The sequence below is a fragment of the Netta rufina genome (assembly GCF_964035555.1).
Source record: "Netta rufina genome assembly, chromosome: 2".
Classification (NCBI taxonomy): Eukaryota; Metazoa; Chordata; class Aves; order Anseriformes; family Anatidae; genus Netta; species Netta rufina.
Window position 1 is genome coordinate 113,954,892 of NC_140124.1, and position 20,665 is coordinate 113,975,556.

Sequence of the window (20,665 nt, forward strand, 5' to 3'; positions counted from 1 at the left end):
GATGTAGTTCAGTACTTTCCTGGTAAGAGGTCCTGACATGGGTCTGCATGCCAAAATTCTCAAGTGTGAAAATGAGGTAAGTCAGTGTGGAACTGATCAGTACTGATGGGAAATCAGTGCGTGACAGCGTGCCATAAACCCCTCTTTCAATGGTACTAGATAAGCAGCAGCTGGGCACGCATACCCAAGCACTTCCAACAGCAAAAGGGAAACAGAAATCTTTAAAATCTGCCACCAGAAAGACAAGCGTAAAAGGCAGCTCTACACCACAGACTCTTTTGTCTAAGCCCTCATGAGTGGGAACTATTTTGTTGGACTTTACACTCATACTATTCAGGAACAAAACTGAAACTTCCGCAAAAACCAAAAAAGTAACATGAAATACACTCAGTGGTGAAACATTCAATCTTTCTCCCAGAAAAATGACATGATGGAAGGTCGCGAAGCTAGAAAGTTGCCAGACTAGAATAGCAGCCCAAGCTTTCAAGGTGAGGAAATAGGGTCTGAACTGTGAAGCAGACCTTTTGAGAGTCCACTGGAACTGCAAACCTCCCTGGCCCTTACAAAGTACCCTGGCTCCCTGCTACCTGAGAGAAGTCAAGACCAATAGCCCGGGCTCAGAAAATGCCCTGTCATCCAAGCTACTAGAATAAGGTTAAGAAATGCAGTGTTGTGACTAATTTGATTCTTGAGAGCATCCTAAAATGTTACAAGGAAACCTGAGATTGCTCTTTGCAATCTAAACCCAGTAATATCTCTAGAATTCATTAAAAATCACATATGTAAATCCAACATAACACTTGAAAGAGAATGGCATATGACTAGAGTGGCTAATAAGTAGACAAACAGAGAAAATCTGCTAATTCTAGTTCTGATCTTCAAGCAATACTTCACATTATCAGCTTGCCTCTCACTTTAATTTTAATGGACAACAAAACAAAAACACACAAAATCAAGCTAATCAAAACTTACTGTTTTTAAATAAGTTGAGTTGGAAAGTGGTTGAAAGACTACCTTGTCAGTTTTCTTTCTGTGAAGACTGTTAAGTAATAGAAAAAATACAATAGCTAGGGAAGACTGCTTTCTGACATTTATAAAGTATATATTTATATGTTTATACATTATAAACACTTCTTGCTGAGAGTATGTTGATGGCTCATCTTCTGTCACTTTAGCACAGAACTGGTAAGTTAGCAGCAGTTGGAGAAGCACTGAATCCAACTGTATGCAGTTTTTTGTGTATTCAAAAGGTAGTACAGGCACTTCTTTGTACAAATTTTATGTGTTATGTGCATTCATAAAAGCAATAGAAAGATTGCGAAGTGAAAGAAAATCACTGTTGAAGTTTTTTCTCCTCTGCTGCAATATCAAATTAAATCAAATCTACAGCATGCATATGGCAGTGGCCAACACCTGAAGCTTTAGAGAAAAATTAAAACAAAGGAAAAACCCTCTGGCACTCTGCAATACAATTGTACATTTGTCTAATACTGTACATACAGAAAACATTTTACTGATAGGTGTAATAATCTCATACTCTGAAGTACAAGATCTAATTACCATTAACTTAATTAAAACTGATTTCTTTCTATTGATTACTTAACTTTCCAATTCTGCTCTAACCCTACTGCCTTAGGGAATGTTTTCAAAGATTTCCATCAATGTTATGACTTTTTATATTAATTAAGCTATTTTGATTAGTTTGCCCTTTTAAAAATTATTCTCAGAGCCATATATCTGCTAAGTGACAAATGACAGAGTTTAAACAGCTTACACATGTTCAAACACTCATAGCTTTGCTTTTTTTCCTCCTTTCCCTTCCCCTGCTCCCTCCACACCTCAGAAAGTTTATATATTATAAAAGATCTATACAGAAGTTTCCAAAAAGTTGAGTGCCTTTCTCTGAACTACCCAAACAGCTAGAGAGCTGCTTTGTGCACTGTCCAACCTTCCTGAGCAAGCAGTTGTGAGACCCCAACCTAAGAATCCTCCCCAGTCCTCAAACCCGCCAGTAAAAGATAACCTTATAGGTACGATAAAGGTCTATTAATTTTAGTGGATATACACTTAAACTGCATGAAAAACTAAGCACAAATACTGAAGTGTTTCGAGAAGGAGATGTGGACAGGCTTTGCTCAATTTAAGCCTAAATCAACAACTCTGCAATAAACTACCCCATGAAATACTATACTTCAGTTAAACATAACTAAGAGACCAGTTACCAGAAAAATTAAAGCAACATCATCTCGTTAAACTAACATTTTAGGAAAGTTGTATTTCGTTTTTTTTGCTGTATTTACATGACTAAAACAATTCCTACATATTCAAAACTGAGAGGAAATACTGATATATATATTTTTTGAATTATTATTTTTTTAGTTTTTCATTTGCCCTGTTGTAAGCTGAACTAATTTGGCATTGTTGGAAAACAAATTTCACCGTTATGATTTCTGTTAACATCTGACTTTGAACACACAGTTACTTTTGCCAAACTTTACTACATATCTTCCAACCTAAATCATCCAAATCACAGGTTATTCAAGAAACAAAAACAACCTCACTCTTATACACTGTAATGTCAGATACAGTACGCAAACTATTACTAAACAGACCATAAAGAAAAACTAAAGAGCAAGTATACCCAGCTTCTTACCTATCTGCAGAACTTCTTTCAAAATGTTTGCTTTATTTTAAGTCTCACATAAAATTTCCAGTGTTAAGTGCTTACACACAAAAACCTGGGATGTGATTAATACAAACAATTCTGCTTAATTGCAAAGCACTTAAAACAAACAAAAACAAACAAACAAACAAACAAAAACACATCAAAACCACAGTAAATGGCAGGACTGCACCATTGTTTTTTTTAAAAAAAAGGGGGGGGGGGAGAAAAAAAGAAGAAAAACCCAGCAATACATCACTAAACAAAGCCCTAAAAATCCCATTAGAAATGTCCTGAAATTCTGCTGAAATCATGTTCATATCAGACTGACACCCATGCTAGAGGAAAGCCAACTGATGACTAGGCAGTAGGTGCTTACCTGCTTAAGTGCTTTCTTCGTGTGCTGCTGGAAGGAAGATACTAGCTTGCTTTGCACTGGTGCATTTGTAAGGCTCGAATCACGATTGGAAGACATTTCTTCAGATGTCTGCTTTGGGCAAACTATATAAAAGAAAAAAAAAAATACTGTTATGGGGTTTATCTTCTATGCATCTTGGAGAGCCCTAAGAAAAGCGGGGGGGGGAGGGAGAAGCAAGTGCCCGGAAAACAAAAAAGCTCACTTCACTAAATTCAACTAATCTTGAGGTCCAAATGAGCTGGGAATCCAGCTATATTTTAAATACATGAATTGCTTCACAAATATTTGTACCTCACCAGCCCCTTTCTGTGCAGCTCCGGAGACTGCAGATTTTGCCTGTCAGGTCCTGAAACGTAACTGAGGAAGCTGAATAACAGTTTTCACACAGAAGCCAGGCAAAAATTATCTTCTTCACCAAGTCATTTCTAACAGATTACTATGTGTCTAAACATGTATTTATACAGAAGACACTGATGACCCTGTATGCTGGATTTATGAGTATGCAACTGCATTCCAGATCGTAATGGCGTCATAGGAGCCAGACTAATCTATTTTGTAAGTACTTTTTGGTAAAAGTAAGAACACACACTTGCCTGTTTAACAGGTAGACTGGAATATCCTGCAAAGAGGAACTCTGGTCTCTCAGGTAATACACACTGCTATTTGTCAGCCTTTTTAATAATACATGTTTTAATGAATAAATACTACTGCACTTGTTTTAATCAGCCTCTTGAATACATATTGTCTTAGACACAGAAAAAGTCTCCTGGTTAAAAACATGATTTTTTTTTTTAATTATTTTTTATTTTTTTAAATCCAGCTTTATTAAACAGATATGAATGCTGTGAAAATGCCTGGAGCATCCTGTTAATCTTGGTAGTCAACAAGCTTGGCCAAAAGGGCTGTGAAAACCTTTCCACTTCTAATGCCTGGCGTTACTATCACTCTTATCAGTGTCTTAAGGCAGCCCAGCTAAAACAGACTGAGCACAGATCCAGAAATGGAGCAGCTTTCTTCTTCCCTCCTCCTCTGACTGGGTTCAAGTCTGGGTTCCCGTGCGCTGCCCCAAGCCGGTTTGCATGCTGACACACTTGCTTTAGAAAGTCCCCAAACTGCTTATGCTTTCCTCGAGATCTGCCATACGTGGTGAACCTATGACAGCAGTTTGAGGACACGCAGAGGTTGCACAGACATGGGCCTGAAAGAATTTTAGCCCAATATTTCTGTTCGCGTGTGGTTTCCTCCTCCCATCCTTCAATGGGGCAAGCAGATAAGTGAAGTAGCATTCCAACTCCCGTGCCTCTAGCAGTGCTTCATAAAATAAATATTGTAATGGATTTTTCTTTGGGTTTGTAAGAAAAGAGATAGAATTGAGACAATTTATCTATCAATAAGTAATTGCCAGTGTAAGACGCATGGGATATTAAACATTTCTTTCCACACTGAAAGAAAAAAATAATTAATACTTATTTGACAAGCAGAATATATTCTGTTTTATGGTTTTGGCATTATGTCAAGATAATTTTCACATTAGATTAAAAAATTTCATTAGCAGATAAGACAAATCCAATTTTGTCACAAGACTTCTAACTGATACTTTTCACTTTTTTCCCATGTACTCAAAGCATTTATCAAGAATACACAAAGATGCAATACAAAACAGATCCTAAGCTTACAGTGTCACCTGGTTAGATCAATGTTTTCCACATGATAAGCAATGCTTACTATCAAAAAAGGCAACTCAGAGGAGCAGTAAATTGTCAGCAGAAAACAAACAATAGCTATTTTATATAATCTAAATCACTATAATAGCTCCTGAGATACAGAACACCTACACCAAAATAAAAACCTGACATTTCAAATTACTCGACTTATGTTTTGATTCTTATTTTCAAGATATTTATATATATATATATATAATAAATATATATAAATATATATATATATAATATATATATATATTTTATATATATATAAAAATTTATATATATAATAAATATATATAAATATATATATAATATATATATTATATATATATATTTATATATATATATATCTTGAAAATAAGAATCAAAACATAAGTTGAGTAATTTGAAATGTAAATATATATAAATATATATATATAATATATATATATATATTTTATATATATATAAATATTTATATATATATAATAAATATATATAAATATATATATAATATATATATTATATATATATATTTATATATATATATAAATATCTTGAAAATAAGAATCAAAACATAAGTTGAGTAATTTGAAATGTAATTTGAAATGTGTATATATATATATATATATATATATATTACTGTTTTCTGGCAAAGACTAAGAGTCAAAGAACTGAATTAAAAATAGAAATAATGTAAGCATACAAATCCCAAAGTTAAGGAGAACAGAATTGAACAAATTTAAAAATGGCAGAAGAAGGAAAACTATTACGTATATAAGTCCCCCTTCTAAGTGAGGATACAACATGAATTATAGTGAAGAATGTATTTCTGTTCTCCAGGATGACTAGAACTCCTAGTTCGTTTTTGACTAAGTGGGAAATTCTGGTTCTCATGACTTTGATTCAGGACATTATCCAACAGTATTTCCTATTTATTTTAGTGATAAAGTTCATCACAGAGAGGTTTGGCACCACTAACTGATGATGCTCAACACTACAGCTGTTAATGTCAAACTCGTGATACAGCATGGGAATAAATATAAACATGGCTCTAAATTAATTTTAGGCTTTAATTCATTTTTATTCTAAGAATAAACCCTTTAATTTGAATTAAAATGAAATCGTGACAAGGTCTGTTAGAGGCAATACTCTTGATTTCTATCATTACCTTAATTTCGCATAAAAACTAGTATCAATGTATTGTTTCCTCTTGCTTCTGTTTCCTTAAAACTTTGACAGTGAAAATAAACCAAGGAACAGGGCTTGTTCTACTTGGTGAAGCAACTGGAACTAAAACCTGCTGAAATAATAAACCAGCTTTCCATATCTGTGATCAGTTCTGCAGGTACCTCAATGTATGATGGTTCAGTTTAGTGCAAACCAAAACTATGTCCTTCAGATTTCTGAAAATAATTGGAGAACAAAGTATTTCTGTTTCCTGTCAACTATAGTTAAAGAAATAGATGTATGAGGCTAAAATCCACTGCTTAAATTTTTTTAATGGCATTGTGATTAGAGAAACTCAACTTCATTTATTAACAATAAATATTTCCTTCCTAAGATATATTTAGTACATTAAAAATAGTTTCCTTCACATATCCTGTAGCTTAAAATATTAAGAAGTTATTCTAAATATTGTTTTCCATGATCATTTAAATTTCTATTTCCATTTAAAAGCAGCTTGATACAAATCATGGGTAAAAACCTAACCATCCAGTTAATAAGACATGTCATTGCCTATTTTCCAAAAATAGAAGATATAAACACTAAAAATCTAAATACATTATGTTAATTTATATAATTGCTTAGTAGTTCATACAGTATATTCTCTTGATTAGTAAAAAAAAAAAATAATACCAAAGAAAATCAATATATTAATTGTTTACAAAACAATATAAATTAAAATTTTCTTTAGGAAATTAAATACAAATATGAGATTATCAATAAATTTATTCTTTAAAGCAAGTTGTGCTGCTTAGTGATTTAAATCAATCTATGCCAAAATCTCAGTATACTACAAAGGCTGCGACCACAGAAAATTGTATTTATTTGTTCATTCAAATGGATAAGGTCCAACTGCTTTTCTCTGCATGAGTCAGAAGTGAAAAAAGGGAAAAACATGATAGAAAAATATGTCAGTGTTTGAAGTAAAAATTGATGGTCCTAGTGAAAAAAAAAAAAAAGACTTAAGACTGCAGTTATGAAAACCAAAGAACACAGTAAAAGAAAAACAATTTCATGAAGAGTTAGTGGTCTTTGTACATATGTACAACTTTGGAAAGCTGGAACTACTTTGTCCATAAGCACTGAAGATGCATGAATATTATCAGATCCATGTTACCTTGAAAAACTCTATCAGAAAAGAATGTTAAAAATAAACTAGATGTTGGGGAGGAAGAAAAGAACCTTGAAAGAACGCAACAGACTAAGCAAAAATATTTGGTAGCAAATAAAGAGGATTCACCATTATTGCTACAGCAGAAAAAGGGAACGAGAGCAGTTTTAAGCCTACAGGAGGCATTTCGCTTTAATAGAGAATAATTAAGCTCCATTCAGCTTCTTCAAGGGCCAGGACTGAGTGAAGAAATAAAGCAACTATTAAGCCATAAACTGTTAGGTTACGAGCTGGAAGAGCAGCTGGGTCTCTGAAGATAAGACCTCCTTAGTGAGTGTTCAGGGAGTGTTAACATGAATGATAGAATTAGAATTACTTAACGAAAAGAGGATGTTAAAAATGTTTTTGACAACCTCCAGTTGAAATAACCTCCTCTCTTCCATTTTTCCAAGACCAGTTTTGGTAATTACTGTGACAGGCTATGATTTGTAAAAATCAGCAATGTTACCTTTTAATTTCAAATTTCATAAGGTATCTCAGTATTTTTATGTTACTACAACCTCCCTACCCCCAATAAATATGATACGTACTTAAACCATATTAGAAGATACATTTCTTCAAAGAAACAGTCTTTTGTAATAATACAACTTAAAATTATTCTGTCTCAATGTCACAGAAAGTTATTAGGAACAATTATAAACAGATTTATGTAACTGGGTGGACAGAAAAGTTCCTGGAGTGCTTTATGGGGCTTATTTTCCCCAAATAAATAGCACAATTAATTCTGATTTCAGACAGACCATACTGATTTAAAATCAAACCAGTAAAATCAACACCAGTTCACTTCCTTCTTTGTTACAGAAACCACAGCAGATGAGAAGGATTGTTTACTAATGGCCACATTACAAAATTCAAATTAATATTGCTACCATATGCTAAAGACTATAATCTACCTCAAGCATAAAAAGTATATACACACTCTAGAGATACAAAACTTCACAGAGAACCCCCTTACACACAAAAACTCTCTCTGAAATATCCATAAAATTCAATATTTTCTTTGGGTGACACAGATCTATACTTGCATTGACATAAATGGTCACGCTTTGCCAACACAGACGTATCAAGTAATTCACCTCCATCACTCTTTGATCTCTACAGCTCAACTTGCAAAATCTGAACAATTCAGAATGCGACTCTTGCCATCAGCTTTTGAAAATGAAAACCAGTTTGGGAGTTGGTTAATTGCACAAGTTCACCAATGCAAGCAAAACCAGATGCATATATCAAGGGCCCTACTGTGACTGTAAGATTCTTTTCAAAAAGTAATACTTGCACTGTGAAATGATGAGTAACATTCAATCATGTTTTGGAAATAGACATCAAATACCCTGTCAGGATGGTAGCTTGCACTGAATCACATAATAATCTGAGGAGAATTTTGTGCCCAGACATTTAATAAATCTTTGAAAACTGTGAAGCCTCGTCCCAAAGGAAGTCAACATTTTCCACTAAAAATGTAGTCTGTCATCACTAAGTCACCAGTTTCTAAGGCCTCATAACTGCTAATGTACAGAAAACAAAACAAAACAAAACAAAACAAACAAACAAAAAAAAAAAAAGCAAAAAACCAGGAAAAGTCTCTTTCTGATGTGTCATCCCAACCTCAGTATGTTTGGGCTGCTATTCCTTTGCCACTCTACTGCTTAGAGAGAGCCTACCTAGCATCCAGATATTGCCACGTACAACAGACATGCTCAGTGGAAGCAGCGGCATCGTTATCAAGAAACAATATGCTAAGGATGACAGGTTTCCCTCAACTGCCAGAAATTCTGTTCTCAGAAAGAACCTGAATACATAAACGTGGACTCAGCTATCAAACAATGGTGAATGCTCATTCCTCCCAATAGGATTTATCCTAGCAGCTTTCTAGTCCAAAAAGCATAAGGCATCCAAGATCACAGCAGCTACAAAGACAAAATTTCAGGATTCAGCAAGAATCTGATCCTCTATCATCCATTTACTACCTCTAAGAAAACTGCCTAAGAGATTAATTCTGCCAGTTCATTTTTATATTGAAGAACTTCCAGTTTTCGGAAGTGCTGCAAACCACGGCGTCTCAAGAGGAAATTATATTGCTCAGCTCTGGGCAAACTTCAGGCCCTCTGTTTGGGTTGGGCCTGGGGAGGGAAGGCATGCTACCGCAGGGATTGCTACCTCCTCCACAGTTAGATCATTGTGCATTCCACTGGCTTGCATGAAGACAACTTTTAATCAACTGCTCTCCGTGGCTGATGGATTACCCCTGGCTTCGGAAACCCTGGGGACCAGTGCTTTTTTGAGAACAGAACATCCTATTGATGGGCAAGAGGATATTATAGTCATCATTTTCCCAGGCAACAGTAATTGGGATTTTAATTCTTTTACTGACTGTGCCTTTACTTGCTGCCCTGTGTTTGAGTGAAATGGAATTTACAAAAAGATACGAGAGACTATTAGAGACCTTCTGTAGAAATCCCATTCCAAACAAAATCAACGGTAACATAAAGCGTTCATTTCACATGTGCCTTGGGAGAAGGTGGGGAAAGAGATTTCTCCACAGCATCTGCAAAATCCTGAGGTATGGCCTTTCTGGTTATCAGTTTAACAGTACTGATGTGGACTAAGAGCTTTTGCCACGTCATGCAATTATAACTGTGAGAAGTTTGTATTTTATTATGCTAATAGAATTGTTCAGTAGCTTGCATTATACTGTGACTGCTGTTTGAATGTCAGCTGGTACTTTTTAGTCAGAAAGCTGAAGACTGTCATCTAAAAGCCCACGAAAGGACAGGGGCAATTGCTGAAGTTCATGATAGGGTCTCATCCTCAGTTTCCAGCTAATTAACTTTAAAGAGGCACTTTTAGACCCTTACTAAACAACTCCTCTTGGCATCTGATCGTTCTGTTGGAACTGGGGCTTCTGGACTCTATCACACTGGAAACAAGAGCAAATTAAAAATGCAATCAGACAGTTAAGAATACAACATGAAAACAATATCTATTGTTTTATGTATCGTACATATTAAGGCTGAAAGGAATTGCTGTATCTATTGACCTTTTCTAAAACATCAGTCAGAGCATTTCATAAAGCATTTCTTATACTGGAACTTTTTTTTTTTTTTATGCCACAGAATACTTTTCTGTAATCCCAGTTTTAGTATGCATAGTTAAACTGATAGGCATCTGGTTAGGTTTGTTCTGCTACACCAAATATTTTCTATAGAAATAACTTTTTAAAAATATTTACAAAACGATCAAGTCATCTCCTCATCTCTGATAAACTAACTAGACTGGCTTTCTTAAATTTCCCAGAGAAATGGAGGTATTTGTTCACTCAGGAGTTCTAATATCTCTTTACTAAATCCTTTCCTATTTTGCCTAATTCTTTCTTACAGCTATATTGAATGCAGTACACCACTAATCATTTAACTACTGCTATACCCAAAGGAAAAATTGCACCTATACACTTTAATCAGTATTACCAGAATTATAGTCCAAAAACTGCATTGGACTAATTAGCAAAAGCATCTCATTTATGTTGAATTAATTTTCTACTGTGAAATCTGAAATGCTTTTCAGATTTACTGATTTTATTGGAAAAATATCTCCATTTCACAAACATAACCTTTTTAATTTACTTTAAATTCTAATAAAATTCATGTTGCTCTAATCATTTACAAGGCTATTAGAAGGCATCTCAACATTTTTATTTATTATCAATAAATTTAATCAGGAAGGATTTTACACTTTTCAAAAAGTAATGACAAATACCTTGAATGAAAAAGGATCAAATCACGTCCTCAAGAGAACAGCAAAAATACCTATTTTGGATGGTGATTCCTACTCCTCTGCAGATCTACTAACTTGCAATTTTCAATCCGCTTAGAATTGGCTGCATTTCTTGGTCACGGTGCTGTTTTTAAGCCAAGCATTACACACTGCAAACGTACACTTACAGAATTCTAAATATATATCAATAGATGCCTTTATCAACTAAACTTTCAGTCTGACGAAAAGCTATTATCAAACATGTTTAACAAAGCTAAGTCCCGTATCAGCTGGCTGATACAAGATATGCTGTCTTCAATTCCTTATTGATTACACCCAGCCTTGGTCTTTCTAAATACAATATAGACTCACTATTACCATCCCAGTTACTCTTTTTTTTTTTTTTTTTTTTTTTTTTAAATTTACAAACTTCATAACACTAGAAAAATGAAAAAAGTCATGTTTTCAAAAAATTAAAAATATCACAATTTGTTAAAGAGGAAAATATGAGGGAAAGTTCTCAGCTTTAAATACAATCTAGGTGTAAATTACTGCTCTACCACAAATATTTAAAAATGTTTAATTTTAGCAGCTGCTCTTTTATGCCACCCTAAGTGCTAGAATGATTTTTATCACTGTAAACTGTGAAAATAGTATTCAGCCTCCTCCCAGTCCAAACCCAACAATTTTCTACTTCTGGCATTGTGGCACTGTTATTTACATCCTACCATCCTAAATAATTGCCAGGGTTTTGCCACTATTTTTGTTTGTTTTTAAGTAGCAACATAAACTTTACTGCTTTCCTGTCTATGACTTGAAATGCGACTATTTACACTGCTTTTCATTGCTGGATTCTTCCGGTGACTTAGGGAAGTGTCCATCAACTGAATATCAGACAGGAATTGTTGAAGAACTACAAATATGTATGTTCACTTTATACATGTACATGCAGTACAGACTACATAAGAATAAAAACACAGTGCTTGCAGTATTTAACTTTTAAACATAAAATATCACAAAGAAGATGTAAAGCCGTTTAATAATTTATGACTTTTGTTTTTCAATCAAGCTTCATAGCTTCACCAGCAGATTCCAAACAACCTAGGAACACAGAACCACAACACATCCTGAGTTGGAAGGGACCCACAAGGACCATTGAGTCCAACTCCCAACTCCACACCGGACCACCCCAAAATCAGACCACGTGTCTGAGAGCATTGTCCAAATGCTTCTTGAACTCCAGCAAGCTTGGCGCCGTGACCACTGCCCTGGGCAGCCTGTCCCAGTGCCCAACCACCCTCTGGGTGCAGACCCTTTCCCTAACCCCCAGCCTGACCCTCCCCTGTCCCAGCTCCATGCCATCCCCTCGGGTCCTGTCGCTGTCCCCAGAGAGCAGAGCTCAGCACCTGCCCCTCCACTCCCCTCGTGAGGGAGCTGCAGGCTGCCATGAGGCCTCCCCTCAGCCTGCTCTGCTCTGGGATGAACAAACCGAGGGACTTCAACCTGTTTTAGGCAATCCCATCACTCCTATCACAGAATATTTTGTAATTTTTCAATGCTGTAATGAGCAATACTTAAACAACAGTATCAGTCCTGTACAGCTCTAGCATAGAAGCCAAGTGAGTCACCAAAGATCAAAAAAGGCAATCTGTAGTAGAAAAAAAGGCATGAATCTTTTCATGTCCTAGTTACAAACAGGACACCCTCTCACCATACACAAAGTGACCCAGAACAGTCAGCTGCAGGCAAGCAGTGGGACAGGTTCTGAGCAGGTGGGCCGAACTGATGAAGGGAAGATTTATTTCAGAGATCCTCAAAAGTTTATTTTTTTTAATAAAACATTCTCTTTACAAACACTACATGAGTGTACCTCTAATAAGAACAATATTAATTTCTATTACTTGCAAGTTATGTTAGGTGACTGAGGAACTGTTTTTTGTTTATGAGCAATTATACCTTTCAGAAATAAAAATACTGATTTTCTAAAACTGTTTGAAGCCATTTTAAGTGCTTGCAATGTTTCAGTTTGTTGTTATTTGACAAAAGAAAAGAAAAGAAAAGAAAAGAAAAGAAAAGAAAAGAAAAGAAAAGAAAAGAAAAGAAAAGAAAAGAAAAGAAAAGAAAAGAAAAGAAAAGAAAAGAAAAGAAAAGAAAAGAAAAAGAAGGAAAAGAAAAAGAAGAAGAAAGAAAATGCACAGGATCCAATACTTCAATATGTCTTTATGCCAAACCAACATGGCATCCAGGAGAACCTCTGCCTGAAATAAGTAAAAACCTCATCTTTATCCTGTGCCCAGAACACTACTGAGGGACCCCACAGGTCCATGCCTAAATGAGTGGGGTATATCAGTATCTGGCCACTGCAAGTTTGAAGCCTGGTAATGCAAATTACTCATTAGCTGTAAGGCCTAGAACAATGATAAACCATGAAATTATCTACTCAGCATACACCTAACAGCACTACTCATTGTCTTTTACAAAACAAAATCAAATAAAGGCACTTGGTGTTCCTGATTTAATTATAAAGGCAAAAGAGAGAAGCTACTAAAAAATAATTCTACTGCGCACAAAACATTACTCTTTAGAAATCACACCGTGAATCACACCTATGTAAACAGTACTTTATCTTTTCCCCAAATACGTCCTCTAACACTGAAATTAAAACACCTACCACCATTTTCTTCTCCATTATTATTGTTTGTCTCAGCCATTTCAGTGCCATCTAACTCAGATTCACATCCTAAATCCAATGTTCCATCAGTAGGGCATGTTGATTCTTCTTTCTATGGTTAAAATGAAAAAGAAAACTAAAATTAACAAGAAAAAATTATACATTATTCCTGCTGCATCTCCAGAAATAGATTGCTGCAGTATATTCGTATGCTTACATTTCAAAACACAGAATAAAATGAAATATGCTTGTGAGTTATTTCAGAAAAAGACATAAAAAGCGACCTTCATGAAACAACTTTCAAAGCAAAACCAAAAAAGCTACTCTGTGAAGTCATAACATTTTTATTTAAAAACTGTCAAATAAAATGCAAGTTTTTCCACTTTTTATTTTTTATTTTTTTTATCTTTTTAACAGAAACAGACTTGTTTGGCTGTTAAAAATCCTAGTCTTCCAGTTGAGTGTCCAGAATGCTGCAGCAAAACACAAATCCTTTAATGTTTCTTTTTAGCTTGTGCCTGTTTCCTGAATTCAAATAGCTAAAGCAACCTGGAGCTCACAAGCATGGGAGTGACTCTGAATACCTGGATTTGTGCCAAGAATATCTCCACATTTAAAGCAAAACAACAGCATTTGTTTTAGTAAATTAGGAAATGGAGCTTCTGAAATCTATTAATTCAATTTTGCATAAAGAATTTTTAGTTATCAGGAACAAGCAAATCTGTACGATTTTATGTTTTTAAAACCTTTATACATATTTTTTCTGCCATAAATTACAAAACATCCTTTCCCTCACCCCTCTAGCCCCAAATTTCAATTAACTACATTTAGACTGCCAAACATATAATCTCACTCTCTTGTTTCTCACCTCCACTTCACATTCCTGCACCGATTGTGAAACCACTCTAAATTTGATCATGTACAATAAAAGAAAAAAATCCATCCATAGAAATCACGAGAAACACACCAAAAAAAAAAAAAAAAGACAAATAAAGAGGAACAGAGAAAGCATAAAGACAAAATTCCACCACTATAATTAAATTCCCTGTCAAAAGTAATGACACAACCTGTACATTTAAAGCTGATTTATATTAGACTTGCAAACAATTTTCCACTATGTAAAAATAAAACATTAATCTGATTACTTAACAAGAAAGTCTGTGATTCTCTTGAGCTCACTGCTCATAAAACAAAGGCCTTTCTCTGAACAACTCTGAAAAATCAGCATTTTAGCTAAGCTACATGTTTTTTATACCATATGCTAAATTCAAGAACATGTATATGCTTTCTAGGATAAAACATTCAATGTTTACTTTCATTGTAAATCCTTTTAAAAGACATCTGAAAGCAGTTAGAAGGACTATCAGGTCATTTCCTCTCCAAAGGATCTAATCTGTTTACCTTTCTATCTATTGAGACATTCATAAAATGGATTAATAGCACTATGCACTTTCTATACACAAAATTTAAACTTACTTTGAGAGCATAGAGTCCCGACTTCCCAGGGATTTTGAAGAATGTTCCATCACCTACACGAGTGTTAGTATGAAGCATTGCATTCAGGCAAGCTAATGGAGAGGTTCCACTGAAAAATAAAATTGTGCAAAAATAAAGCAGTCCAAGATTGAGTGCCTCTTGTAAAACTATTCCCTCAGTCTATTTTTTTTTTTTTTTAAACTCGTGCTTGCCTGGCTTTTTTTTTTTTTTTTTTTTTTTTAATTCTCTCAACCCTGAAAACATCTACATTACAATAACAGGCCAGTTTCAAACTTAATCATATGCATCTGTCCCCTAGGCTCGAGGCAAAAAGTCTGTGAATTATAATTATGCTTTTCTTCATACAGCAACCAGCTCCACATTTGAAGAGAACCAAAGTCCAAATATTTATGTGAAATTACTTCGTAAATAACACCATGAAGCCTCATTTTTAAAATGTTACAGACAACGTGGCTGCTGCACATGAATGATCAAAACAGTACCAAGTTCAAGGGCAGCTGCATCCTATAGGATGAAAGGCAACAAAAGAATAATAAAGAGCCCAGGAAGAACACATTAAAATTAAAAGTGATATATAGTTAAGCCTTCTCCTGGCTTAACACGGTCAACATGGATTACTATATATAAATATAAGTACATTTATACCTTCTGTAAAGAACTATCTTTCCAAATTATAATTGTTTTAAAGATTAAGAGATCAACCTACTCAAGATAGTAATTAAATGCAATACCGTTGTGAAATTACCGTGCATGTTAAGAGACTATTTAAAAAGGAACACAACATGTTAAAAAAAAAAAAAAAGAGTACTTGTACACAAACCTCCCTATAATAAATATGTTTTAATACAGCAGAAAAATAATGCAAATGTTTCTACCCTAGATAAACCTATACACTATTTATACACTATTGTGAAAAGCTGATCTCAGAAACCTGAGGATGTAAGTATTCATAAATTGTTTTACTTCGTTTTATTTTTAAAATTAAATTTCTGTACAAGATTTAGAGAGGTACTATAACATCTCTGTCCCCATTTACTGACTACTGTACATGGCGTACTCAGGGACTGAATCGGAAACTGTGCTTCTTCCCTGGGGTCGTCAGCCGGCACACGCGCTTATCTTTAGCCACGTAAATATATTCCACTTGGTTAAGTGGAACAATGCCTGCGCATTAAATTAAGTGTGCTGCTGAGTATTTCAGGTTTAATTATATACTCAACTATAAAGCAGGATCAGGCCTTCAAAAGTCCATTAAAAACTACTGCTCTTTATTATGCAGTATTTTAAGAAAGCATCCAGTCCTTGTCGCAAATTGCACGACTGATCTTTTTTTAAAAATAAAACTGGACTGAAATTGTCATCTTTCATATGATGATGGTGCTTTCTGTTGAATTCCATGGCTCTGTAACAACAAAATTCTTCCTTACTATAAATATATTCATTTAATGGTAAGACAGATAATGTGGTAATTGCTCTTCCAGTAAAAATTGAACAATGATAAAGTGTCCTCAGGACTGGAAGTCCTGTCCAATATAATGTATTTACTGTTGGTCACATTACTACATCCAAAAAGTACAGGTAAAAATGCTGCTAAAAAAGCATCAGATATTTAATATATATATTTTAAGGATTTTAAAATGTCCACATGTCCAAACGTGACCATGCAATATGCAAATTTATCCATTTTGTTTTTTTTCTAAAAAAGAAGAAAAGAAACTAATTCCACATCTGTTTTAGATATAATACTGTAACATAATATAAAACTAAGTATTGCAGAAATATAATGATATTGCTAGCAGTAGCAAAGAAGATATTAACAGACTTCATTTTAGTTAAGTTTAACAATTACTTTAAAAAGTTTTGGAATAAGTAGTATACATCTCTTTACACATTTTCCTTATTGTATTAATGTTTGACAAGCAAAGACACAAGGTGTTTAATAGAGCAGTTCTAGTTGCATAATTTCTTCCATATGGTAGCATACATAACATGAAGCAATTTAGACCCTCACAGTCTTGGATCTTTTTAGTGAAACATTATCACAGATTAAGATTTCTCTGCAAGATAGAAAGAACTTGCTGACTCTGCAGTGGAAGACAAACTCAATACATCAACAAGAAACAAAACTGGGTATGCTTGCATGCAGTGATCTGCTTCATTCTCTTATCCCTCTATAGAAATTCTGGACCCCTCAGTTACTTTTAGGTATCATTAAGCAATTAAAATGATACATGATGAATGAACCCAAACTAGAGGATTTGGCAATATCTCATGACCACTACTGTGTTCACAGCAGATATCTTAATCTTCGAAGTCTAGCCAACTGGCAAGTGGACAATAGAAACTACTCTGACTTACAAAGAAATCCGTATCAGCTACTGAGCCAAGAGGTACTTTAACTACTGTTATGCTTGTTTCATAAAGATATGTGCAATTCCTATGTAATTTGGCTGTAACCAAATTACTTAACCAAATTACTGTAACCAAAGGGCTGTGTCCACCCTTCTTGAAAAGTGGACTTGCATATGTCTATAATGGTTTACAAAACAAAACACAAATCCTAAAGTTGCAAATGAAGTAGTAATCCGGATATTGTGGGGTAGGATTTATTTTGAGCTTGCAGCTCAAACTGAAATCCCGTGGTGTCACTGTTATTTTGACCCATATTAACCAGTCACTTGCCTATTCTTCTGTCAGTACAGGCAACTTTAAAATTCCCAGATATTACCCACAAGGGATGCTGGAAATGCCTGAAGTATACTCTATCACAACACAGGGAACTGCATTTAGAAAACCTAGCAATCAGAGGTCCCATGGTGCAGGCTGATGTCTGAATCATAGGGTAGTTTCTAAAGGATCCATACTACTTATTGCATGCTTTCTAAATTCTCCTCAGCCTAAGGCCATATTCACTCTTCTCAGAACTGCTGGCATATATTAATACAGCAGCCAAGCACAGCCAAATACAAGGCTCTAAGTATCTTTGAATGTGAAAGGTTATACAATTTGACCTAAGTTCTTGAAGCACTCCACATCAGTTCAACTTTGATTCCATAAAATCAAATTGCTTACAATAACTTTTAACTTTGCAACTCAATATCTGTGAATTTTCACAGCCACAACATATTCAAAACCAATATGCTGAGTTTTGTTGCCACAGTCTACATATGAGGAATATGTTTAACATTTACAGTCTTCAGATGCAGAACTTCCATACTATTTATCATCTCTCAGGTGAGATCGCTTTAAACCACTGTGATATTCTTAAAGTCATATGTAGTCACCTTTTGCAGCAGAATGTCTTTAAGATTGACTGTTTTCTGCTGGTAAGTTATTTTATATATACATGCTTTTTTTTTTTTTTTTCCTGCTGGTATGTTATTTTATATATACATACCTACCTACATAAAAGCAGTATACTTATATCTGCATGCTTTCAAAAAGATTTTTAAAAAGTTACTTACTTTCTGCAAAGTTGATATGGAGTCACAACAACCAGCGACATAGGAAAGAGAAAAAATGACTGATTAGCCTTCCAATATAAAAGTTCTTAATAAAATTTGATCATTTAAAAGACATCACACATTTCAAGTTTCAGATACGCTCTTCCCCAATGTCACTGTAAGTTGGCAGTAATCAAGCATCCTTCCAAATATCACAAAATTCCTGCACATTATAAAAGCAAGCTTTTCACCCCAACTCCTCCAGTCAAAACTATCTCCAATATTTTGTGATTCTGGGCTCCCTCTACTGGTCACGAAGCCGGTGATACCTAAATCCTAACACCAGCCTAGACAGCTTCTATACACAAAGCTGTGCAAACACATTTCAGGCAAGTACAAATTTCTGTTACTTTCTCTGCTGATACCTTCCCCCCAAAACCAACAAAACTCTGTGAAACAGAAGTATAAATACTATTTATTTTTATATTTAAAACTTCTCAAACATACAGTTTTATCAGAAAAAAAAAAAAAAAAAGAAAAAGAAAAAGAAAAAGAAAAACTTCTGTAGTTATACTTTTAATTCTAATGGTCTTCACTAGACTGCTTGCCAAGAGAAAAAGGATGATGTTGGCAAACAAGATGTTTTAAATATGGAAAATAAAATGCCTAAAGCCAACCTGTCCAGACAATATAGTATGGCAGACAGTGAAAGTGCCCTGCCGCTTGGCAGCAGGCAGCATTTCAGCCCTTCAGCCCCCGTGCCTGCAGTGCAGCCCCTTCCCAGAGCTTCCCAGGGTTCCCGCTGTGCTCCTAAATAGGACGATGAGTGCTGTAAGAGGAGCACTTAGCTGTCATAAATGTGATTATTATTTGTTTGAAATCATCTGCTCATCTCATACAGATCCATAAATAGTCACAAGGCAGCAACAACATTTTCTGCACTGTTGGAAACAAAGTGAAGGGTCCATAACTAATTTCTAGACCTGATATGAAGTCACATAGAGAAAATAGGCTTATTGTGTATGTGAGTTAAACCAGTTTGGGGGGAATTGCAAGCCCTCTGGAAGAAAGAGCGTAAGTTTAGAGGTATCTTGATGAACAGGAGACAGAAATTAAAATCAACATGAAAGTCAGTCAACAAAATAGTAAGTCCTATGCAACAGAATATGAAATCAAATACTGAAAATACATATTTTCATGGCAAGTCAAAGGGACAGACACAAAAGCACAGTGAAATGGGTCAGAAAGTAATGAAAGCACCACCGACTGTATTAACAGAATGGGTCAACTCAATTGCCATCAACTTGATTCTGGGCCCGTTTACACAGAAATGTAGACAATAAGTAGAAACGCTAAAAAAGAACGAGTGTGATAACAAGTAAGAAAATACGGCTTATAGGGAAAAGCTGTAGAAAACCCATTTGCATGGTCTAGAAGAGTAAAAGAAGGCCTAATGGTAATTTTTCAGAAGAATTTAAAATGCTGTTGGAAGTCAGCAGAGACAAACATTCTTCACATTCTTAACTGGGGGAAGAAAAAGAAAGTTCACAGATTGTCTAAAAGTGTGAAAGTAGCTGTTATTGTTTTAATCAACACTATAACAGGACAAGGAAGTTTGTAAAATGACCTTCATCAGAGGATTAAATAAACACCTCTCCTGGCTGGTTCACATACTGGAACCTGTCCCAGTGATAACATTCATATTGAATCACCTCTTGAGAATATGTCCAGCACTGCATCCTAGGACGTCTTTATTAAATAAAATTTTAAGCCTGAGACTAACTGCATGCCCAGACCAATGAGTGGCTGCTGACCACTCCTGAGCTGCTCTCCCCCACAGCCGTGCTTGACTGAGCAATGACACAGCAGCCCTTGGCACTGGGGCTCTTCCAGCCCAGAAGAAAGAACCACGAGAGGTCTAGTGAACAGGAGACTGAAAAAAATAAAGACATTGTACTGTATGTAAGTGGTACAGCCACAGGATTATTCCCCTGGCTCACAGAGAAGTAGAGAGCATGAAGTGAGTGGCTGAAAATGATGCTGATCAGCACAAAGTTTCCTGTCAACCATCTACAAACTTTTCAGCAGCAAAAGCTTCAAGTTTGCCTACATGTAAATAAATCAAATCACAGGATGCTGAA

The 20,665-nt window shown here is 35.0% G+C and overlaps 1 protein-coding gene across 1 annotated transcript in view; it reads right to left on the reverse strand.

Moving 5' to 3' along the window:
* The window catches only part of ASXL3 (ASXL transcriptional regulator 3), a gene marked incomplete at its 3' end in the record, with an annotated part of 124,766 nt that overhangs the window by 54,322 nt on the left and 49,779 nt on the right, over positions 1-20,665 (reverse strand). Inside the window, exons 3-5 of the mRNA XM_084281416.1 lie at positions 15,061-15,169; positions 13,585-13,696; positions 3,042-3,163 (exon numbers count right to left, since the gene is read on the reverse strand). Of these exons, the coding sequence (XP_084137542.1) occupies positions 3,042-3,163; positions 13,585-13,696; positions 15,061-15,169 (343 nt within the window). The remainder of the gene's footprint in view (positions 1-3,041; positions 3,164-13,584; positions 13,697-15,060; positions 15,170-20,665) is intronic.